General features: G+C 52.7%; 1 protein-coding gene across 7 annotated transcripts in view; it reads right to left on the bottom strand.

The window, feature by feature from the left end:
* Window positions 1–218: 218 nt before the first annotated feature.
* ZER1 (zyg-11 related cell cycle regulator) overlaps window positions 219–16,196 on the bottom strand; it is a 31,833-nt gene continuing 15,855 nt past the window's right edge. For 3 of the 7 annotated variants that reach the window (XR_003964380.1, XR_003964382.2, XR_003964385.1), the window contains 11 exons: window positions 15,325–15,439; window positions 15,015–15,161; window positions 14,473–14,646; window positions 10,245–10,460; window positions 9,454–9,495; window positions 9,172–9,291; window positions 7,213–7,327; window positions 6,708–6,896; window positions 5,446–5,543; window positions 3,931–4,081; window positions 1,918–3,215 (listed from right to left, as the gene is read on the bottom strand). Coding sequence is in view for 1 of the 7 variants with exons in the window: in XM_030294426.2 (XP_030150286.1) it covers window positions 1,854–1,911; window positions 3,931–4,033; window positions 5,446–5,543; window positions 6,708–6,919; window positions 7,223–7,327; window positions 9,172–9,291; window positions 9,454–9,495; window positions 10,245–10,460; window positions 14,473–14,646; window positions 15,015–15,161; window positions 15,325–15,439 (1,390 nt within the window). In the remaining 6 variants the exon portion in view is untranslated. The other 4 variants (XM_030294426.2, XR_003964383.1, XR_003964384.1 and 1 more) reach the window with 4 other exon arrangements.

The raw sequence follows: 16,196 nt of genomic DNA on the forward strand, positions 1-16,196 counted from the left end.
GCACGGGGGCATGGAGAGAACGCAGAGGAGGCAGGAACTTCAGCCCGATCCGCCACCTGTCCCCAGGCTGCAGCTGACAGGGCCTCCAGGCCGGGCACACAGATCGACCCGATGTACCCTCCCTGTCGCAGGTCCCTTCGCTAGGCCCAGTGCCCAGACTGGCCACAGCCCCTCTCCGGACCCCGTCCCTTCTGCAAAAACGACACTTTGCTCTTCTCCACTTTGCACAAAAATGTATTTCTGTGACATCCCAAAGTACAGACATTTACTCAGGCCCCAGGTGGTAAAGCAATGCAATGTGAGCTCTGCCCAGGGTCTGGCTCAGGCCATGTGAGCATGGAGGGAGGGGCAGATGTGGCCTGTTTGCCGAGCTGGGGGAGCGCGGCGGCAGCGGGCCCTTCCCAGGGCTGGCAGGGACAGACTTCAGGGGAGGCCGGTGCCTCTCCCGGGGGCCGCTCATCCAGCCTGTCCTGCCTGGAGGCAGAAATGCTAGAAGAAATCCAAAAACAGGCCCAGGGAAGGAGGAAGGAAGAAAGGTCATCCCCAAAGGGAAGCCTGCAGAGTCGGCTCTGCTCCCCCAGCGCCTTGTTCTGGAAGGGCATCCTTACCACTGCCTGTCTCACGAGAAGCAATTCGGAGTTACATCAAGGGAGGACCACAAGATATTTCGAGATACATTTGCGGCTCACACTTCTCTGAAACACGGCACAGAGGTTCCCGAGGTAAAGCCTGGGGACAGGGAGGAGAGGCCTCGGAAGGGCCACGCGGGGCCACTGCAGGCTGTGCCCGGTGCTGGTCTGGAGGCAGTTAGCTGTTGTTGCGGGTCCGGCTGGAGTGGGGACCTCCTGCCTCACAGAGAGACAGGTGGGGTCCTCCAGGCAGCGGGGCAGGTCGGGTGGGGGAGGCGAATGAGGCCGGCTCAGTTCTGCTGGTGGGGTGCCTGGGCACCATGGGTACTGCGGGCAGGCGAAGGGCTGGGGAGTGAGGGGCAAGCCCCGGTCCCAGAGGTGCTGGCTTCCAGGGCTGGGGCAGGTGCTGAATCTGTTTGGCAGAAGAGGCAGTGGAATCTGCCGGAGTTCTGACCAGCCCTGGGCTGGGGCCTTCAGTAGCCTGGGACCTGGTGGGAGACCAGGAGGCAGCCTCCGTAGCAGCGTGGCCTCAGGCAGGCCCGGCCAGAGAACAGCGGGGCCGCTGTGAGCCCCACTCCTGAGGGTCCTCTGGGGCCGGGGCTGCCTGGGCCTGAGCACTCACTTCCTCCGCCCCAAGATGGCCCACGGCCGGGAGCACCAAGGCATTTGGGAGGACCACAGTGGGGCTAGTTTTCATCCCAAACGCCATCAGCCACACCCAGGAGCCCAGAGGGGGTTCTCAGGCTTTGGGGGGTGGGTTGGGGTGCTGGAGTGGGCTGTTAAAAGCCTGCTGCCTCTCCTAATGGGAAGTGAGGCCAGGGTCTGAGGTCACTGGGAAAGGACTGGACTCTCACAACGTTAGAGGCATTTAGTCGGGGGTGGGGGGCAGGAGTGAGTGGCAGCGATGAAGGCTTGGAGTTGGGGCTTGAGAATGGCCAAGGAAGCTGCGAGGACTCAAGGAGTGTTTCTTTTGTTTTTGTACAGAAATCATACACACAAAACTTCACACTTCCTAACCAAAAAAAATAATATATATATATATATATAATATATATAATATATATATCTCACTAATGTTAAGGAAAAGCGTCGGTTGTGCAAAAGTCCCCTGTGTCCCTTCATCCAGCGGAAGGCTCCCCGGTGGGGGTCTGCCCGCTGGGCTGCTTGAGAGCTTCCTCCTGGCCTCGTGGTCCAGAGCAGTGGCGGCCGTGGGGACGGAGGCCTCTATCTGGACGTGTCCATGTTCTCCTCTTTAAAGTTACTGCAGTGCTCAATCACCTTGCTGGAGACCATGGGGGAGAGAGGATCAGGGGCGGCCTCAGGTGGGCTGGGCCCAGCCCCTCCCAGCTGATGAGGCTGCTGTATTTGTGAGCGAATGTCAGCGGTGATGCTGATGCTGACTGAGGTGATGCGTTTCAAGGGGCTGGCGGGGCGGCCGACCCGTGAGGAACGCCCAGGACAACGGTCCCTGTGGCCACAAATACCATCGGTGCTCTGTGCTCCCCCCCTTCCTCCCCACCCCCCTCAGCCCCAGAGCCTCTGCGCTTAGGGGCTCCCCTGCATCGGCTCAGGCCTGACCTTCCCAACCCGCTGCTCCTTTCTTGAGCACTGTCTTCCTTCTTTACTTTCCCCCTGCACACCCGGGCCTTTTTCTTCCCCAGAGTCTACCAGTGGACTCCAAACTGCCTGCGTGTCAGATTCGCCTGAAGGTCTGAGGCGACTGGGTGGGGGCCAGGGCAACCATCCGTACACGAGGGCCCCTGACACCCTGCAGAGGCCAGGCCCAGGGCAGCGGTCAGGAACTACCACTGGCGCTCAGGGCCCCAGTCTCTCGCCGCCCCCCCCTCCCCACCCCGGGGCTGATCCTGGAGAACCACTGCCCTACTAGAGTCAACCCTGGACCCCAGATGGCCTTCCCATTCAACACTAAGCCTTTGGGTCGGTCAGGGGCCGGGAGCAGTGTTCACGGCAGCCTCCATATGCTGAAGAGACGCCCAGAGTAGGACAGGAGCAGGATGGGTGGAGTGACTCCTGAGCTCCCCCTCTTAGTGCCACTCACACCTGCCTCAGATGTGAGCAGCCTGCCGCTAGCTCGGATACACATCTCAGGTCTTACAGAGATGCTCAAAGGGACCGGGGTAGGTTTATGAGCCAGTCTTACCCAGCTTTTCAAATCTCCTGGGATCCCTGCTGATAGCTCCCAGACCCACTGGGAAAGAAAGGGTGGGCCTGTAGGTTTTTAACAATCTTTTCGGGTGATTCTTTAGGGAGATTAAGTTTGAGAACCACTCATTTTACCATTCTCAAACTCAGACAAATCTGTCCGTGAATGTTTATGAAGTGCCTGTGCCACAGGAAACTGCAGAAACAGACGGCCCTCAGCAGCCCAGGGAGTCCTTGTTTGGGTGCCTCTGAGCTCCAGGCCCTCCTCCCTGATGCTCCTGGTTCTACACCGTGTTTACAGCTGGGGCAAATGCAAGCAGGCTCCCTTCTGGAATGGATCCCGGAGAAAGCGAGGACTGCTGACTGCCATGTGCAGGATCCCTGAGAGTCGCTCATGCGCTGACGGGTGCGGGACCAGGGCTGCTGAGGGGTCAGACACAGTCATGAAAACCGCACAGCAGCCGGGCCCGGAAGCTCTGCCATGGGCAGGGCCTTCACACCTGGAAACCCACTTACACTTGCCTGCCAGGTCTCTACAGTGACCTCTACCACACTGCATCCTCTCTTTAGTTAGAAGGTCTTTGGCCAAAAGTAATGATGAATTTTGGGGGGCCTGGGTGGCTCAGTCGGTTAAACCTCCGACTTCGGCTCAGGTCACCATCTCGCGGTTCGTGGGTTCAAGCCCCACATTGGGCTCTGTGCTCACAGCTCAGAGCCCGGAGCTGCTTCGGATTCTGCGTCTCCCTCTCTCTCTGACCCTCCCCTGTTCACTCTCTGTCTCTCAAAAATGAATAAATGTTTAAAAAATAAATAAATAATGAGGATTTCCGACCTGACTTGCTAAGGGCCAGTAATGAGAGGATGGGATTCGTTGGGAGTAAGAGAGAATGAAGCTGACAAACGAGGGCAATGATGCTCTGTTCGGAGCTTGATGATCTAGTTTCCAGCCACACTGGCCAAAGTGACATTCAGGGAGGCCCCCACTGGACGTTGGGACACTGTCCACCTCCACACTCAACTCCTGAGTTGCCCCTGGGAATCTCAGCCATTCCTAGCCCCCCGGGGTGGGGGGGCTCCCCGCAGTGTCCCCCACTCCCCTAAACCAAGGCTGCAAGTGGAAACACTGCCCGTCTCTTACCGGGCCATTTCCTTGGTCTCCTGCCGAGCGGTGGCCATCTTGATCATGTCCTTCAGAAGGGGCAGCCCCCCTTCTTTGATCAGCAGGGGGCAGTACTTGTCCGCTGCGGGAGGGGCAGACAGCAGGTGGTCAGGGTAGGTCTTCCGGCAACCTGTGGCCCAGAATCCACCCTTGCTGTGAGGGCTGCCCTCCCAGAGGGGTGAGGTGAAGACCCAGCCTGGTGAGGACACTGCTGCACCCAGGAGGAGCCATGCTTGTGCCTACCCCCAAGGGCCTGAGCTCCTGGGCCCAATGCGGGAGCAAGGGGTGAATCCTTGGAAAAGGCTACTTTGGTCCGCAGTCACATTTCTTTCCACGGCTCACCCTAATGGGAAATGTCACCCAAACCAGTGGCTTCCAATCCCTGAGAAACTTTTGTAAAAATACAGATTCCTAAGCCCTGTCCTCGGGCATTCTGATTCAACAGACCCAGGAGCCTGTATTTATTTGCATTTTTAACAAAATACCACCAGGTGATACTGGTGACCAGCCAGGTTGGAACTACCACTCCTTCCTATTATTGGGTTCACAGTTCATGCCGATAAAGAACATTCTAGTGCTCGGTATCCAGGGCTTTACACTCTGTGGAGAACACGGGCATTTCAGTGGACCCCCCACCCCCACCCCCAACACACACAGCTCTATGTAGTAGGAGCTATTTTTATCCCTCCATTTTATAGATGAAAGAATTGAGGTTCAGAGAGACAGAGGCTTGTCCAAGGGGGTCCCAGCTCAGGGCTCTTTCCTCTGTACTACACTGCTTTTTGAGGGAAGGTACTATTTTTTGGTAAAGCTAGCCTCAAGTAATAATGAAAAAGGCGAATGCTTATTGGAGAGCTGGTATGGGCCAAGCACTGTCCTAAGCACGTCACATGTCTCATTTTACAGCAATCCTGTTTTTATCCCATTTTAAACATGAGGAAACCGAGGCCCAGAGAGGTTGAATAACCCGTGTGAGGTCACATGACCAGTAAGAAAGACAACGAGGGTCAAACCTGGCCTGTCATCAAGGTCTCCCAGGGCTGCAACTCTGTCCTCCACCCAAAGCCACCGGGCAGAGGACGGTTCAGGCGCTTCTATGGGAGGCTGGGACTCTCTTTGCGGAATAAAGTTAGGTTTGTTTTAAAGTTCTCTCCTGTTCCCTGGGAAGTCTGTTTCCTCAGGGGTTAGTTCTCTGTCTGGGTTGGTTTTACTCCATCCTCCAGAAGGCATGGAGATTTTTGACTAGTCACTTGTCTGGAAGCAGGAAGCATTAAGAAAGCTGTCTGGGAGCTCTGGATGGGCTATCTGGCCTGCCAGGCTTGCTTCTGGTGATGAGGCCAGGCCAGCCATTATGCTGGGCATCCCAAAGATTCTGGAAAGAAGAGGGCTGTGTGCTCTTAGTGTTCCTCACCCGGTTATAAATTCCCTGAGGGCAAGTCTGCCTGCAGCCAGGGAAGCATCCCTGTGTCTGACCAAAGGACGAGTGGTACTCACGGTAGACAGACACAAGGTTGTACAGGGCCCAGGTGGCCCAGTGCTGGCTGACAGGGGAGATGCCCTGGGGAAGGAGACGAAGAATTGGCTCAAACGACCTGTAGAAAGAAAAATCAAGGTCACATCTCATGCCAGGGGTTGGGGGAGTGCATCTTCTCTTGTTGAAGGGTTCTCCTCCCTGGAGGGTCCTAGAGACAAGCCACAAGCAGGATAATAGGATACAACAGATACAGGGGCATCTGGCCCGTCAGCACACTTCAGGCTCCACAAAGGGAGCTCCCTTGTAAGAGAGGTCAAGAGCATGGACATGTAAGGGATGTAGGAGGAACACAGATTAGGTGGTGCAGAAACAGAGGCCTTGGCAAGAAGGAAAGACCCAGTCTTGGGGGAGGCAGGGAGATGTACCCTGAGAAACAGAAGTGTGACTGTACTTCTTAGAACGGCCTTTTTGGTGTAAGTGTGTTTATTTATTTTTGAAAGGCGGGGGGAAAAGAGGATCCGAAGTGGGCTCCATCTGACAGCAGAGAGCCTGACGTGGGGCTCGAACTCACGATCCATGAGATCATGACCCCAGCTGAAGTCACTTAACCCACTGGGCCACCCAGACGTCCCTACACTTCTTAGGAGGGCCTTCAATGGGCCATCTGGACTCATGGTCCAAAAGCCTGAAAAATGTATGTGCAAACGCCCTGGCCCAGTGATTCACTCCATCTCTCCTTGGGAATGACGGTAATTGGCAAAGCCACAAGCATGAGCCCCTTCCTCCCAATGTGGGTTTTCAGCGTCGACGTCAGTCAGTACAGGACGGCCCGAGTCCCATACCCTGTGGCTGGAAATTCAGTCACAAGATAGGAAGACTTGATGCCCGCTGGACTGCACAGAATTAAATCCGTGCAGAGGGAAACTGCCGGAAGAGGGGTGCTAGACTGTGAGTAGAGGTCCTTTCAGGGACTGAGCTCATGAACGGTTCCTGTTTTGTTTCCTATTGTGCGTCTGTCTTTTCTTCTTCTTCTTTTTTCTTCCCACAGATATGCATGCATCAAATGTCTGTAGGCAGGAAACTTTGGGTTCACGCAGGTGCTGACGTGCATGAAACACGCACCAAGCTTTATGGGTGAGATGTGTGCCCTGTGTGGACTGTTCCTCAGGGAGGCCTGACCCCAACTAGAAGCAAGGTAAGTTCTCACCAGACCTTGTTGGGAACGAGCATCCTGTCTCCAAACGGTCCCCACTCACACACCCCACCCCTCCTCACTCCGCACCTGTAATTGATATTTCTCCGTGAGTTGATGTCCCAGCTCTGGATGGCTGCCCACATGCGTTCCTCCACCTCCTCCCGCTGGGGTTCACAGATGCCCCACGCCTCAGGCCCGTCGAACATGATGTGGGAGAGGACACCGCAGGCATTGTACGAAACCTCAATTCCGTCAGCTTTGCTCTCCAGCAGGTTGCTGCCGAGAGGAGAGAAAAACCCCTCTAAGTCCCTCTTCAGACCCCAGCTGCTGGACCCCAGCTTACAAACCAGATGCCAGATGCACTGCTGATTTATCACCTATTATCCATACCCAGGTGACTTCTAAAAGTTAGGATCTGAGATCGCTTAAGATACAGTTACAAGAGGACTACTTACGGAGAGGGTTTGAAAGAAACCATCGGTGACATTTCTAACAGAAACCTAGGCTAAGAGCAATTACCGCAACTCAGCATAGACTAGAGCTCTGAGCATCCTGGCAGCAAAGGCAAAAAGGGAAAGGAAAGAAATACTACCTGAAGACACTGATAATTGGGAAGTCATTAGTTGGGCCGCAGTTCCTTCACCTCTGGCCACATTCCCCAAGAGTCCTAGCATATTCCGATGCAGTTCCTGCTTCTCTGGGAATTCCTGACAAAATGAGAGCCATTAGGGCCACATCAATTAGTACTTAATTAGCATCTGGTATTGTTAACCTAGAAACTTGACGGGTATCTGTCTGGCCATTCCGACTGGACAAAGAAGGGGAACAATATGCTGGCCATATACCTTCTAGCGCACCTAGGACAGTCCTGGGTACATTCTATACGGGATTAAAATGGTGGGGACTCCTTGCCACAAAATCAAAGGCTGAGTGGAGAGCTGACCTACAAAACTGCAAATAGGACAAACAAGGTTCTATTTGCCAAAGCTCAAAATATTAGTTTAAGGGAAACTTCATAGAAACTAGAGCAAGAAAATAGAGGATGAGTGTGTTTTATTTATTTGTTTAATAATTGCTACCATTTATTTATTGGGTTTAAAGTAAGCTCTATGCCCAATGTGGGGCTTGAATTCACGACCCTGAAATCAAGAGTCACGTGCTCTACCGACTGACTGAGCCAGCCAGGCACCCCCAGGATGAGTTTTAAATTAAAAAAAAAAATTTTTATCTTTATTTCTTTTTGAGAGAGAGAGAGAGAGAGATACAGAGTGTGAATGGGGGAGGAACAGGGAAAGAGGGAGACACAGAATCCGAAGCAGGCTCCAGGTTCTGAGCTGTCAGCACAGAGCCCGACATGGGGCTCGAACCCACGAACCACAAATTCGGACGCTTAACCAGCTGAGCCACCCAGGCACCCCCCCCCCAATTTTTTTTAACATTATTTTTGAGAGACAGAGACAGAGTGCAAGCGGGGGAGGGGCAGAGAGAGGGAGACAGAGCATCTCAAGCAGGCTCCAAGCTCCGAGCTGTCAGCACAGAGCCCAACACAGGGCTTGAACCCACTAACCGTGAGATCATGACCTGAGCTGAAGTCGGATGCTTAACCAACTGAGTCACCCAGGAGCCCCTGTTTTTAAAGAACATTCTGGGGCGCCTGGATGGCTCAGTCGGTTAAGCATCTAACTCTTGATTTCGGCTCAGGTCATGATCTCATGGTTAGTGGGTTCAAGCCCCATGATGGGCTCCACACTGACAGTGCTGAGCCTGCTTGGGATTCTCTTTCCCTCTCCTTCTGCCCTCCCCTGCTCACGCACTGTTTTTCTCTCTGTCTCAAAATAAATAAACACACTTTTGGGGCGCCTGGGTGGCTCAGTCAGTTAAGCGTCTGACTTCAGCTCAGGTCATGATCTCATGGTTCGTGAGTTCAAGCCCCGCATGGGGCTCTGTGCTGACAGCTCAGATCCTGGAGCCTGCTTCAGATTCTGTGTCTCCCTCTCTCTCTGTCCCCTTCCCCACTCATGCTCTGTCTGTGTCTCAAAAAATAAATAAATGTTTAAAAAAATTTAAAAAAATAAAAATAAAAATAAAAATAAACACACTTTAAAAAAAACAAATAAGGAAGAAAAAAAAAAAAAGACCATCCTACTGGTGGTGCCTGTCTGGCTCAGTGGGTGGAATGTGCAACTCTTGATCTTGGGGTTGTGAGTTCGAGCCCCATGGTGGGTGTAGTGATTACTTGAAAATACCATCCAAATAAATAGTAAAATAAAATAAAATAAAGCCATCTACTGGACAAAATTCTGCCCAGCTGATACCTCAGTGGTCCCCAGCTGGACTGTGGGCAGCCTAGAAATTACTGCCAAGACGGATGGGGCTGGGTTTTCCCTTGGAGGGAGGGCTCTAAGAGAGGGGGTGGGCCTGTGAGTCAGACCTCCCACAGGAACTCTGGGGAAAGGGGTTGCTGGCAGATATGATTGGTGGGAGGCCTGGGGACAGAAGAGCGGCCACGTGGGTGGCCAAGGAGGCCGCTGCCGCTGGAGACGGGCAGTACCTTCAGGCAGTCCAGGAAGAGCTTCATGCCATTGAAGTTGAGGAACATCTCGCAGTTGTCCGGCGTCTCGTCCGTGATGTTCCACAGGGCACTCCAGGAGAACTCCATCACCTGGTCACACTGAAGGCAACGGAGGGCTCAGCACGGCCCGCTTGCAGGGCCCCGCGGGCTCCCAGCACCCATGAGGGCATCCCCTAACAAAATAAGGGTCTCCTCCAGGGGCAGACCGTCCCCTCATGGGCTAAGGGAGGGGCAAAGCAGCTTCATGAAGACTCGACTTACTATCTTGTCTAGCAGTTTCTTCTGAATCAGCTTCAGCATGGTCTGTGGGCAGAGAAGAGAACTTGCAGGGGACCAGGGCTCAAGAGCTACCATGTCCCTCCCCGAACCAAGATGGAGGGAGAGTCAGCACAGCAGTTCCGTTCTTGGCTAATCCATCCTGACAAGACCAAATTCGCCTATCTGGTCTGAAGAAGTGCAACGCACAGACTTGGCATTAGCATTAGGAGGCCTGGGGGCTAGTCCTGGCTCGACCCCGATTCCCAATGTAGCTTTGGGCCTGGCCCTCCCCTGTGTGGGCTCCAGCCTAGCCAGCAATAAGTGAGATGAAGAAACTAGATGTTTCTGCTTCATTTTTTCCTCCCATTCCCGAGCAAATACTTATCCGCCCCCCCGTGCACCAGGTACCACAGTAGGAAGAGCTGGGGATGTCACCACGAAAGCAGGAACAATCACGGTGTCTTTCCCCGCAGAATCACAACCCAGTGGGGAGGCCAAAGTGAAGCAGGCAGTCCCTCAGAGGCTTATTTAACCCCAGTTAGAAAGACCTAACAGGGGACCTGGTCTGAGGAGCCAGGAGCAGCTTGGACAGTGGGACCAAATGGACGGATGGAGGGGCCGAGAGAAGATGCCAGAGTGTTCCAGGCGGAGGAAATCTCCAGGGACATGAGCTACATTCATGGTTAGGAGACTCTTCCTTGGGTCTGGCCTCAATCCTTCATGCGGCAGGCAGGGGGGCTGTGGAAGAGGAAGGCGGGGAGGGAGGGAAGGGGGTGCAGCCCGCGGGCACGCACCACAACAAAGCCCATCTTGCCCACGGCCTCCTTGTGGTCGTTGTCCACCTGGCAGACCAGGGCGTTGCACAGGTGCACGGCGATACGCTGGATGGACTCGTCCTGCCGCGTGGGGTTGAGGATACTGAGCAGGAGCTCGTTGACCCGGCGGTACTGGAATTCTAGCTCCTCGGGGATGCTGAAGTTACAGAGAGTCAAGCAGCAGTTCCGCTGGACCTGGGGCCGGGCCGGGAGACAAGCGAAGCAGTCAGGGTCAGACTCGGGAGCTGGACTCCAGGGGCTCGCTAGAGCTGTGGGATTAGCCAGAGCTGTGCTGGTCCAGGAAGGCTTTCTGAAAGAGGAGACTACAGGGCTTTTTTTTTTTTTTTTTAAACATTAAAAAAAAACCCCAAAAAACCATGAAATATAATCTTCATACAGAAGAGGGCATAAAGCACAAATGTATAGTTTTTTACAAGCATGTGTGAAGCAAACAAGCTTTCCAACAACTTTGTCACCACCCTGCCAGCACCCGGGAATCCCCATAGGTCCCTTTCCTGATCAGAAGCCCTCCTCCCCACTAGAGAGAACTACTATCCCCGCTATTCCATATGGAACATTCTCTAGCATCCTGCTTATGTTCGTTCAACCGTAGTGTGCCAGGTCAACGGTGTTGTTATAAGTATCTGAAAAGCATTCATCCTTCCGTTGCGGTCTGGTACTTTGATTTCTTCGTCCATCCCACTGTTGGTGGACATCCGAGGGGGCCTTCAGTGCTCGGCAGCCTCAATGTCCGGTACACGCATCCCAGCCTCCACGTACATGGGCTTCTCTGCGGCACAGGCGCCAGGGCGGGGCTTCAGGGCCACGGGGCGTGCACGTCGTCAACTTCACCAGGTAGCACCAGACTCTCTGCCAAAGTGGCCGTACCAGTTTACAGACCCACCGGCAGAGGAGGAGGCCTCAAGCTGCTTGACATCTTCTATTTCTTTTTTTTTTTTTAATTTTTTTTTTCAACGTTTATTTATTTTTGGGACAGAGAGAGACAGAGTATGAACGGGGGAGGGGCAGAGAGAGAGGGAGACACAGAATCGGAAACAGGCTCCAGGCTCTGAGCCATCAGCCCAGAGCCTGACGCGGGGCTCGAACTCACAGACCGCGTGATCGTGACCTGGCTGAAGTCGGACGCTTAACCGACTGCGCCACCCAGGCGCCCCGACATCTTCTGTTTCTTTTCGTGTTATCTGTGGGCTTTTTTTTTTTTTTTTAAAGTATTCGCAGGGCATTTGCCTATAATTTAATTTGCTGCCATCCTTTCTCATTAGATTTTGGGAGATCATCGTACTTTAGAGGGTACCACCCTTAGTTAACTCTTTTGTCTTTTTTTCCCCAAATACACATATATTTTTTAATTTGAGAAAAAAATTTTTTTTCAGTTACGACAGCAATACTTACTCACCGTAAAAAGTCAAATAGTACTATTTGGGCAAAAGTTAGTCTCTCCCTTTATTCCCCAGAAGAAATTGCTATTGAAAGTTTGGTGTGCATCCTTCTAGATTTTTCTATCATGCAAATATATATATTTGGGGGAGAGGAAAGGCAAAAAAGATATTATAAATATTGGTCCGAAACTTCTCCTCACTTATCAACATGCACTGGACATCTTTCCACATTAGGGCGTACAGATTGACCATAATATCCCATTGTGTGGGTGGACTGTATGTTACTTTTCTAGGTCTCTCTATTGCTAACATTCTGGTTCCTTCTAAAAACATTTCAACTGTGGAATACCTAGACCCAAAGGCAGATGCATTTACAGTTTTGGCAAATTCTGCCAGTTGCCTTCCAAAAGGGCTGTACGTTCATACCTCACCAGTGGGAAGCATGCAAAAGTGCTCTCCCCTGACCTTTGTCAACGTTGGGGATCACTGGTCTCTCAAGATGAAATGTAATTTCTTGTTACTTTAATTTTCATTTCTTTGATAGAGTTTATTAATTTGGGGATCTTCGACTAGCATTTTGTCAAAAAAAAAAAAAAAAAAGACACCTCTTTGACCTGATTATAAAATCAATCTCAGTGTATCAGTCGCTCTCAAGTCTGGAGTTGGCAGGCAGTGGGAGAGCGGGCCTTCTCCTCCCTGCAGAGGCTACATCGCCACCATAGCCTTTCTGGAGGATAATTCGAGAATACATCCCAAGTGCTTTGAAAATACACCTACCCATTGTCCCTGCAATTCCCAGTCACGTATTATAAGGATAATCAATTAAGTATGGTCAGCAAAGCCTTATTTGGCATAGCAAAAAATAAAAAAAGCAACCTAACTGTTCAACCATGGCGCTGATTCAGTACCCGCAGCCCAGACATTTTGGGCAGGCCCGTCCTGCCACTCTGTGGGGATGGGGCTTGGCCACCGCCTCCCAGCTCTAACACACAGTCAGCACCAGAGCGACCTTCCCTGGATGAGGACACTGAACACCATTCGGGCACCAGCAATTACAAAACAATGGTTAAACCCAGCTGTGGGGTGGAGGAGAGCTGGACTGTGAACAACTTTCATTTCGTAGTTGACACGTTTTCATAGTATGCCTGACCCTTGAACAACTCGAGGGTTAGGGGCCCCAAACCCCCATCCCTGGCTGCTGCACAGCTGCAAATCCACATACAACTTCTGACTCCCCGCCAAACTTCACCACTAATAGCCTACCGTCGACCTGAATCCTTAGTGATAACATTAACTGTTGATTAACACATATTTTGCATGTTATGTGTATTATATCCTGTAGCGTTACAACGAAGTCAGCTAGAGAAAAGAAAACGTTAGTAAGAAAAGCATAAGGTGGGGGAGGCACCTGGGTGGCTCAGTCGGTTAAGCAACTGACTTCTTGATTTCGGATCAGGTCATGATCTCAAGGTTTATAAGCTCGAGCCTGGCGTCAGGTTCTGAGCTGACAGTAGGGAGCCTGCTTGGGATTCTCTCTGTGCCCTTCCCTGCTTGCATGAGCCAGAGCACACACGTGCTCTTTCAAAAAAATAAGCTTTTAAAAAAGAAGTTTCAAAAAAAAAAAAGACAGCAAATCATAAGGAGGAGAAAATATACTGATAGCACTGCACTGTCTTTGTCAAAATTGGCATCTAAGTGGACCCACGCAGCTAAAACCTGTGTTGTTCAAAGGTCAGCTGTGCTTGAATTTGTTTGTTTTCTAAATTTTTTTTTTTTTTCAACGTTTATTTATTTTTGGGACAGAGAGAGACAGAGCATGAACGGGGGAGGGGCAGAGAGAGAGGGAGACACAGAATCGGAAACAGGCTCCAGGCTCTGAGCCATCAGCCCAGAGCCCGACGCGGGGCTCGAACTCCCGGACCGCGAGATCGTGACCTGGCTGAAGTCGGACGCTTAACCGACTGCGCCACCCAGGCGCCCCGAATTTGTTTGTTTTCTAAGCATTAGATGTCTTAATTTTGTGAGCATAAGAGAAACATTATTTAAGAAATTCTGTTGTAAAAATGTTGGTCGATTATGGGAATGTTCACATTCGGAAGACACTGTTGAAATAAAAATCCACGCGATACAAACAGTGAGTGCAGAATGATCCCATTTACTAAGTAAACATGCACAGGCTAAATCTTGAACGACAGGTATTCAACAGCAACAGTGGCTATTCTGGGTGGTGGGGTTATGGGGGGTTTTTTTGCTTTATATCCGTAATTATAATTTTTCTACAGTAGAAATTTTTGTTATTTTTCTTTTTTAGAAATGTATACTTTTTAAAAGTAACCTCTACACCCAGTGTGGGGCTTGAACTCACGCCCCTGAGATCAAGAGTCACATGCTCTACTGACCGAGCCAGCGAGGTGCCCCCATAGTTTTGTTACTTGTATAATAAAAGCAGCTCTTGGAAAAAAAAATTACCTCCCAGCAAAGTGTTACAGAAGGGCTGAGGAGTCAGCATGAGTGGAGGCCCAGGGGCAGGAGAACAGGATCCCTGGGTGGAGGATGGCAGTGGTGACGGACTGGTCAGGTGGGGCCGGGTTACAGAGGCCCTGAATGCCAGGTCCCAGAGTCTGGGAGTGATGCCGTGGGTAAAGGGGGTGGCGAGGGGGGCAGTACAGCACCAGGCAAAAAAGGGTGAGAGCAAGCTCGGCCCCCTGAGGGACTGCAAGCCGGCTGGTGAGACTGGGGCACGAGGCGAGCAGGAAGAGGGGCGGCCGGGCCAGAGCATGCGGGGCCGTCACGGGTAGGGGGCTCACCGTCACCTCCTGGTAGGACTCCATGCCGTTCAGCACCACCTGGATGACCTGTCGGCGCAGCTTGATGCTCTGCTCAGAGCGGTACTCAGAATTGGTCAGGTAGAAGAGGGCAGCACTGCCCGTGACTTGAATGTTCTTGTCATACTTGTGGCACTTGAGGGCCGTGATGACCAGCTGTATGAAGACAGGGTGCGGGCCTGGGTTGGCGAGTCCTGTTAAAGTTGTACAGGGCCATGCCTAGGGCTCTGCAAGGGGGCTCGGATGGGCCTCTGGGGTGCAGCTTACCCCGACTCTGTTCTCTGAGAGAAGTGAGGGGTTGGGGACAGAAACTAGGGCAGCCCCACGCTGCCGGGACAAGGCCGGTGCTGGGACAGACGAGGCACCGTGGGGCTGGGGTTCAGGGGGCAGGACTGCCGATGTCCTGGGGATGAGGAGGACAAGTGGAGGAGGGACGGGAGCTCTGGGGACATGGCTCAGCCAAGTCCAGGACCTGCCAGGCAGGGATGGACCAGAGACCGAGGACCCCTGGGGCCAGGGCTGACCTTCAGGGCCCGCAGAAGCTGGTTGCAGCGCTCGATGCGCGCGATGTCAAAAAGCAGGTTGATGGCCCGTGAGGTGATCTCAGGCCTGTGCTCCGTGTAGGCCTCGATGGCATTCAGCACCTGCTCCTCATTTTTGTCACCACTTACCTGGGAATGGAACATGCTCAGAACCACTGGAAGATGCCACGCGGTGGGATCCTTGGATCCCAGCTCCGCCTCTAGCTCCAGGGCAGACCCCTTGGGGCCCCCAGCCCCACCCCTTCCCTCCTCCCGGGGCTCCCTATTCCTCCCCTCCCCCACTCCCTCTCACTTTGTAGGCGGGAATGTGTGTGAGGCGGCACAGGGAGGTCTCGAAGAGCCCAAGGAACTGCAGTGGCCTCTTCAGGGCCCGGAAAGGCATGATGCTGCTCTTGGAAGGCTCAATGCTGGGGGAAGACCATACCGGGGTCAGTGGCCTGTGGACTGGGGCTGCCCTGCGTTTAGAAGGGCTTCTCCCTGAGGGTGGCTAGGCATTTACTTGGGGCCCTCTTCTAGGCTCTCCAGTCTCATCTTTTTTTTTTTTTCCTCTTTTTAAGGGCAAAAACACAGACCCCTCCACCTCTTGAAGGAAGGGTGCCAAGGTCATATCGGATAACATGTGGGGTGGGAGACACTGTTGCAGCCACCTTCGGGAAATACTACCTGCCATTCTGGTGAGGATGTGCCACCCTTAGGTTCTACCAACAGTCATGAAGGGGCATGCCCATCGACCAAACCCCGCTAAAGTATGGCTGAGGATAGGGCTTACAGCCAATTACAGCTGGATGGGTTTGAATCAGATCTTTCAACCAACCAAACCAGGAAGACACCTAATCTGCTGTGATGACTAATGCTCGGTGGATACTGCTGGCCGTCTTAACGCCACCACCCCGTCTCTATCCAGTCTGAGTGTCCTAATTTCCCGTTCACTCCTCAAGCTTGCACTTTCCAGCTTTTACACATGCTGTTCCCTCTGCTGGAACACCTTTCCCCTGGGAGACTCAGAAAGAGCTTTCAGGACAGTGTGGATGCCATTCCTCCTTCTTCCTGCCTCCTTCCTGATCTTCAGGGCAACCCCACAGCCCTGTGCCTCCCTTATCACCGTCCTAATATGACTCATCTGTCCCCACTAGCTCACACAGCTTCGAGAGGGCAGGGTCTGAT

This window comes from Lynx canadensis, chromosome D4 (genome assembly GCF_007474595.2).
Source record: "Lynx canadensis isolate LIC74 chromosome D4, mLynCan4.pri.v2, whole genome shotgun sequence".
Classification (NCBI taxonomy): Eukaryota; Metazoa; Chordata; class Mammalia; order Carnivora; family Felidae; genus Lynx; species Lynx canadensis.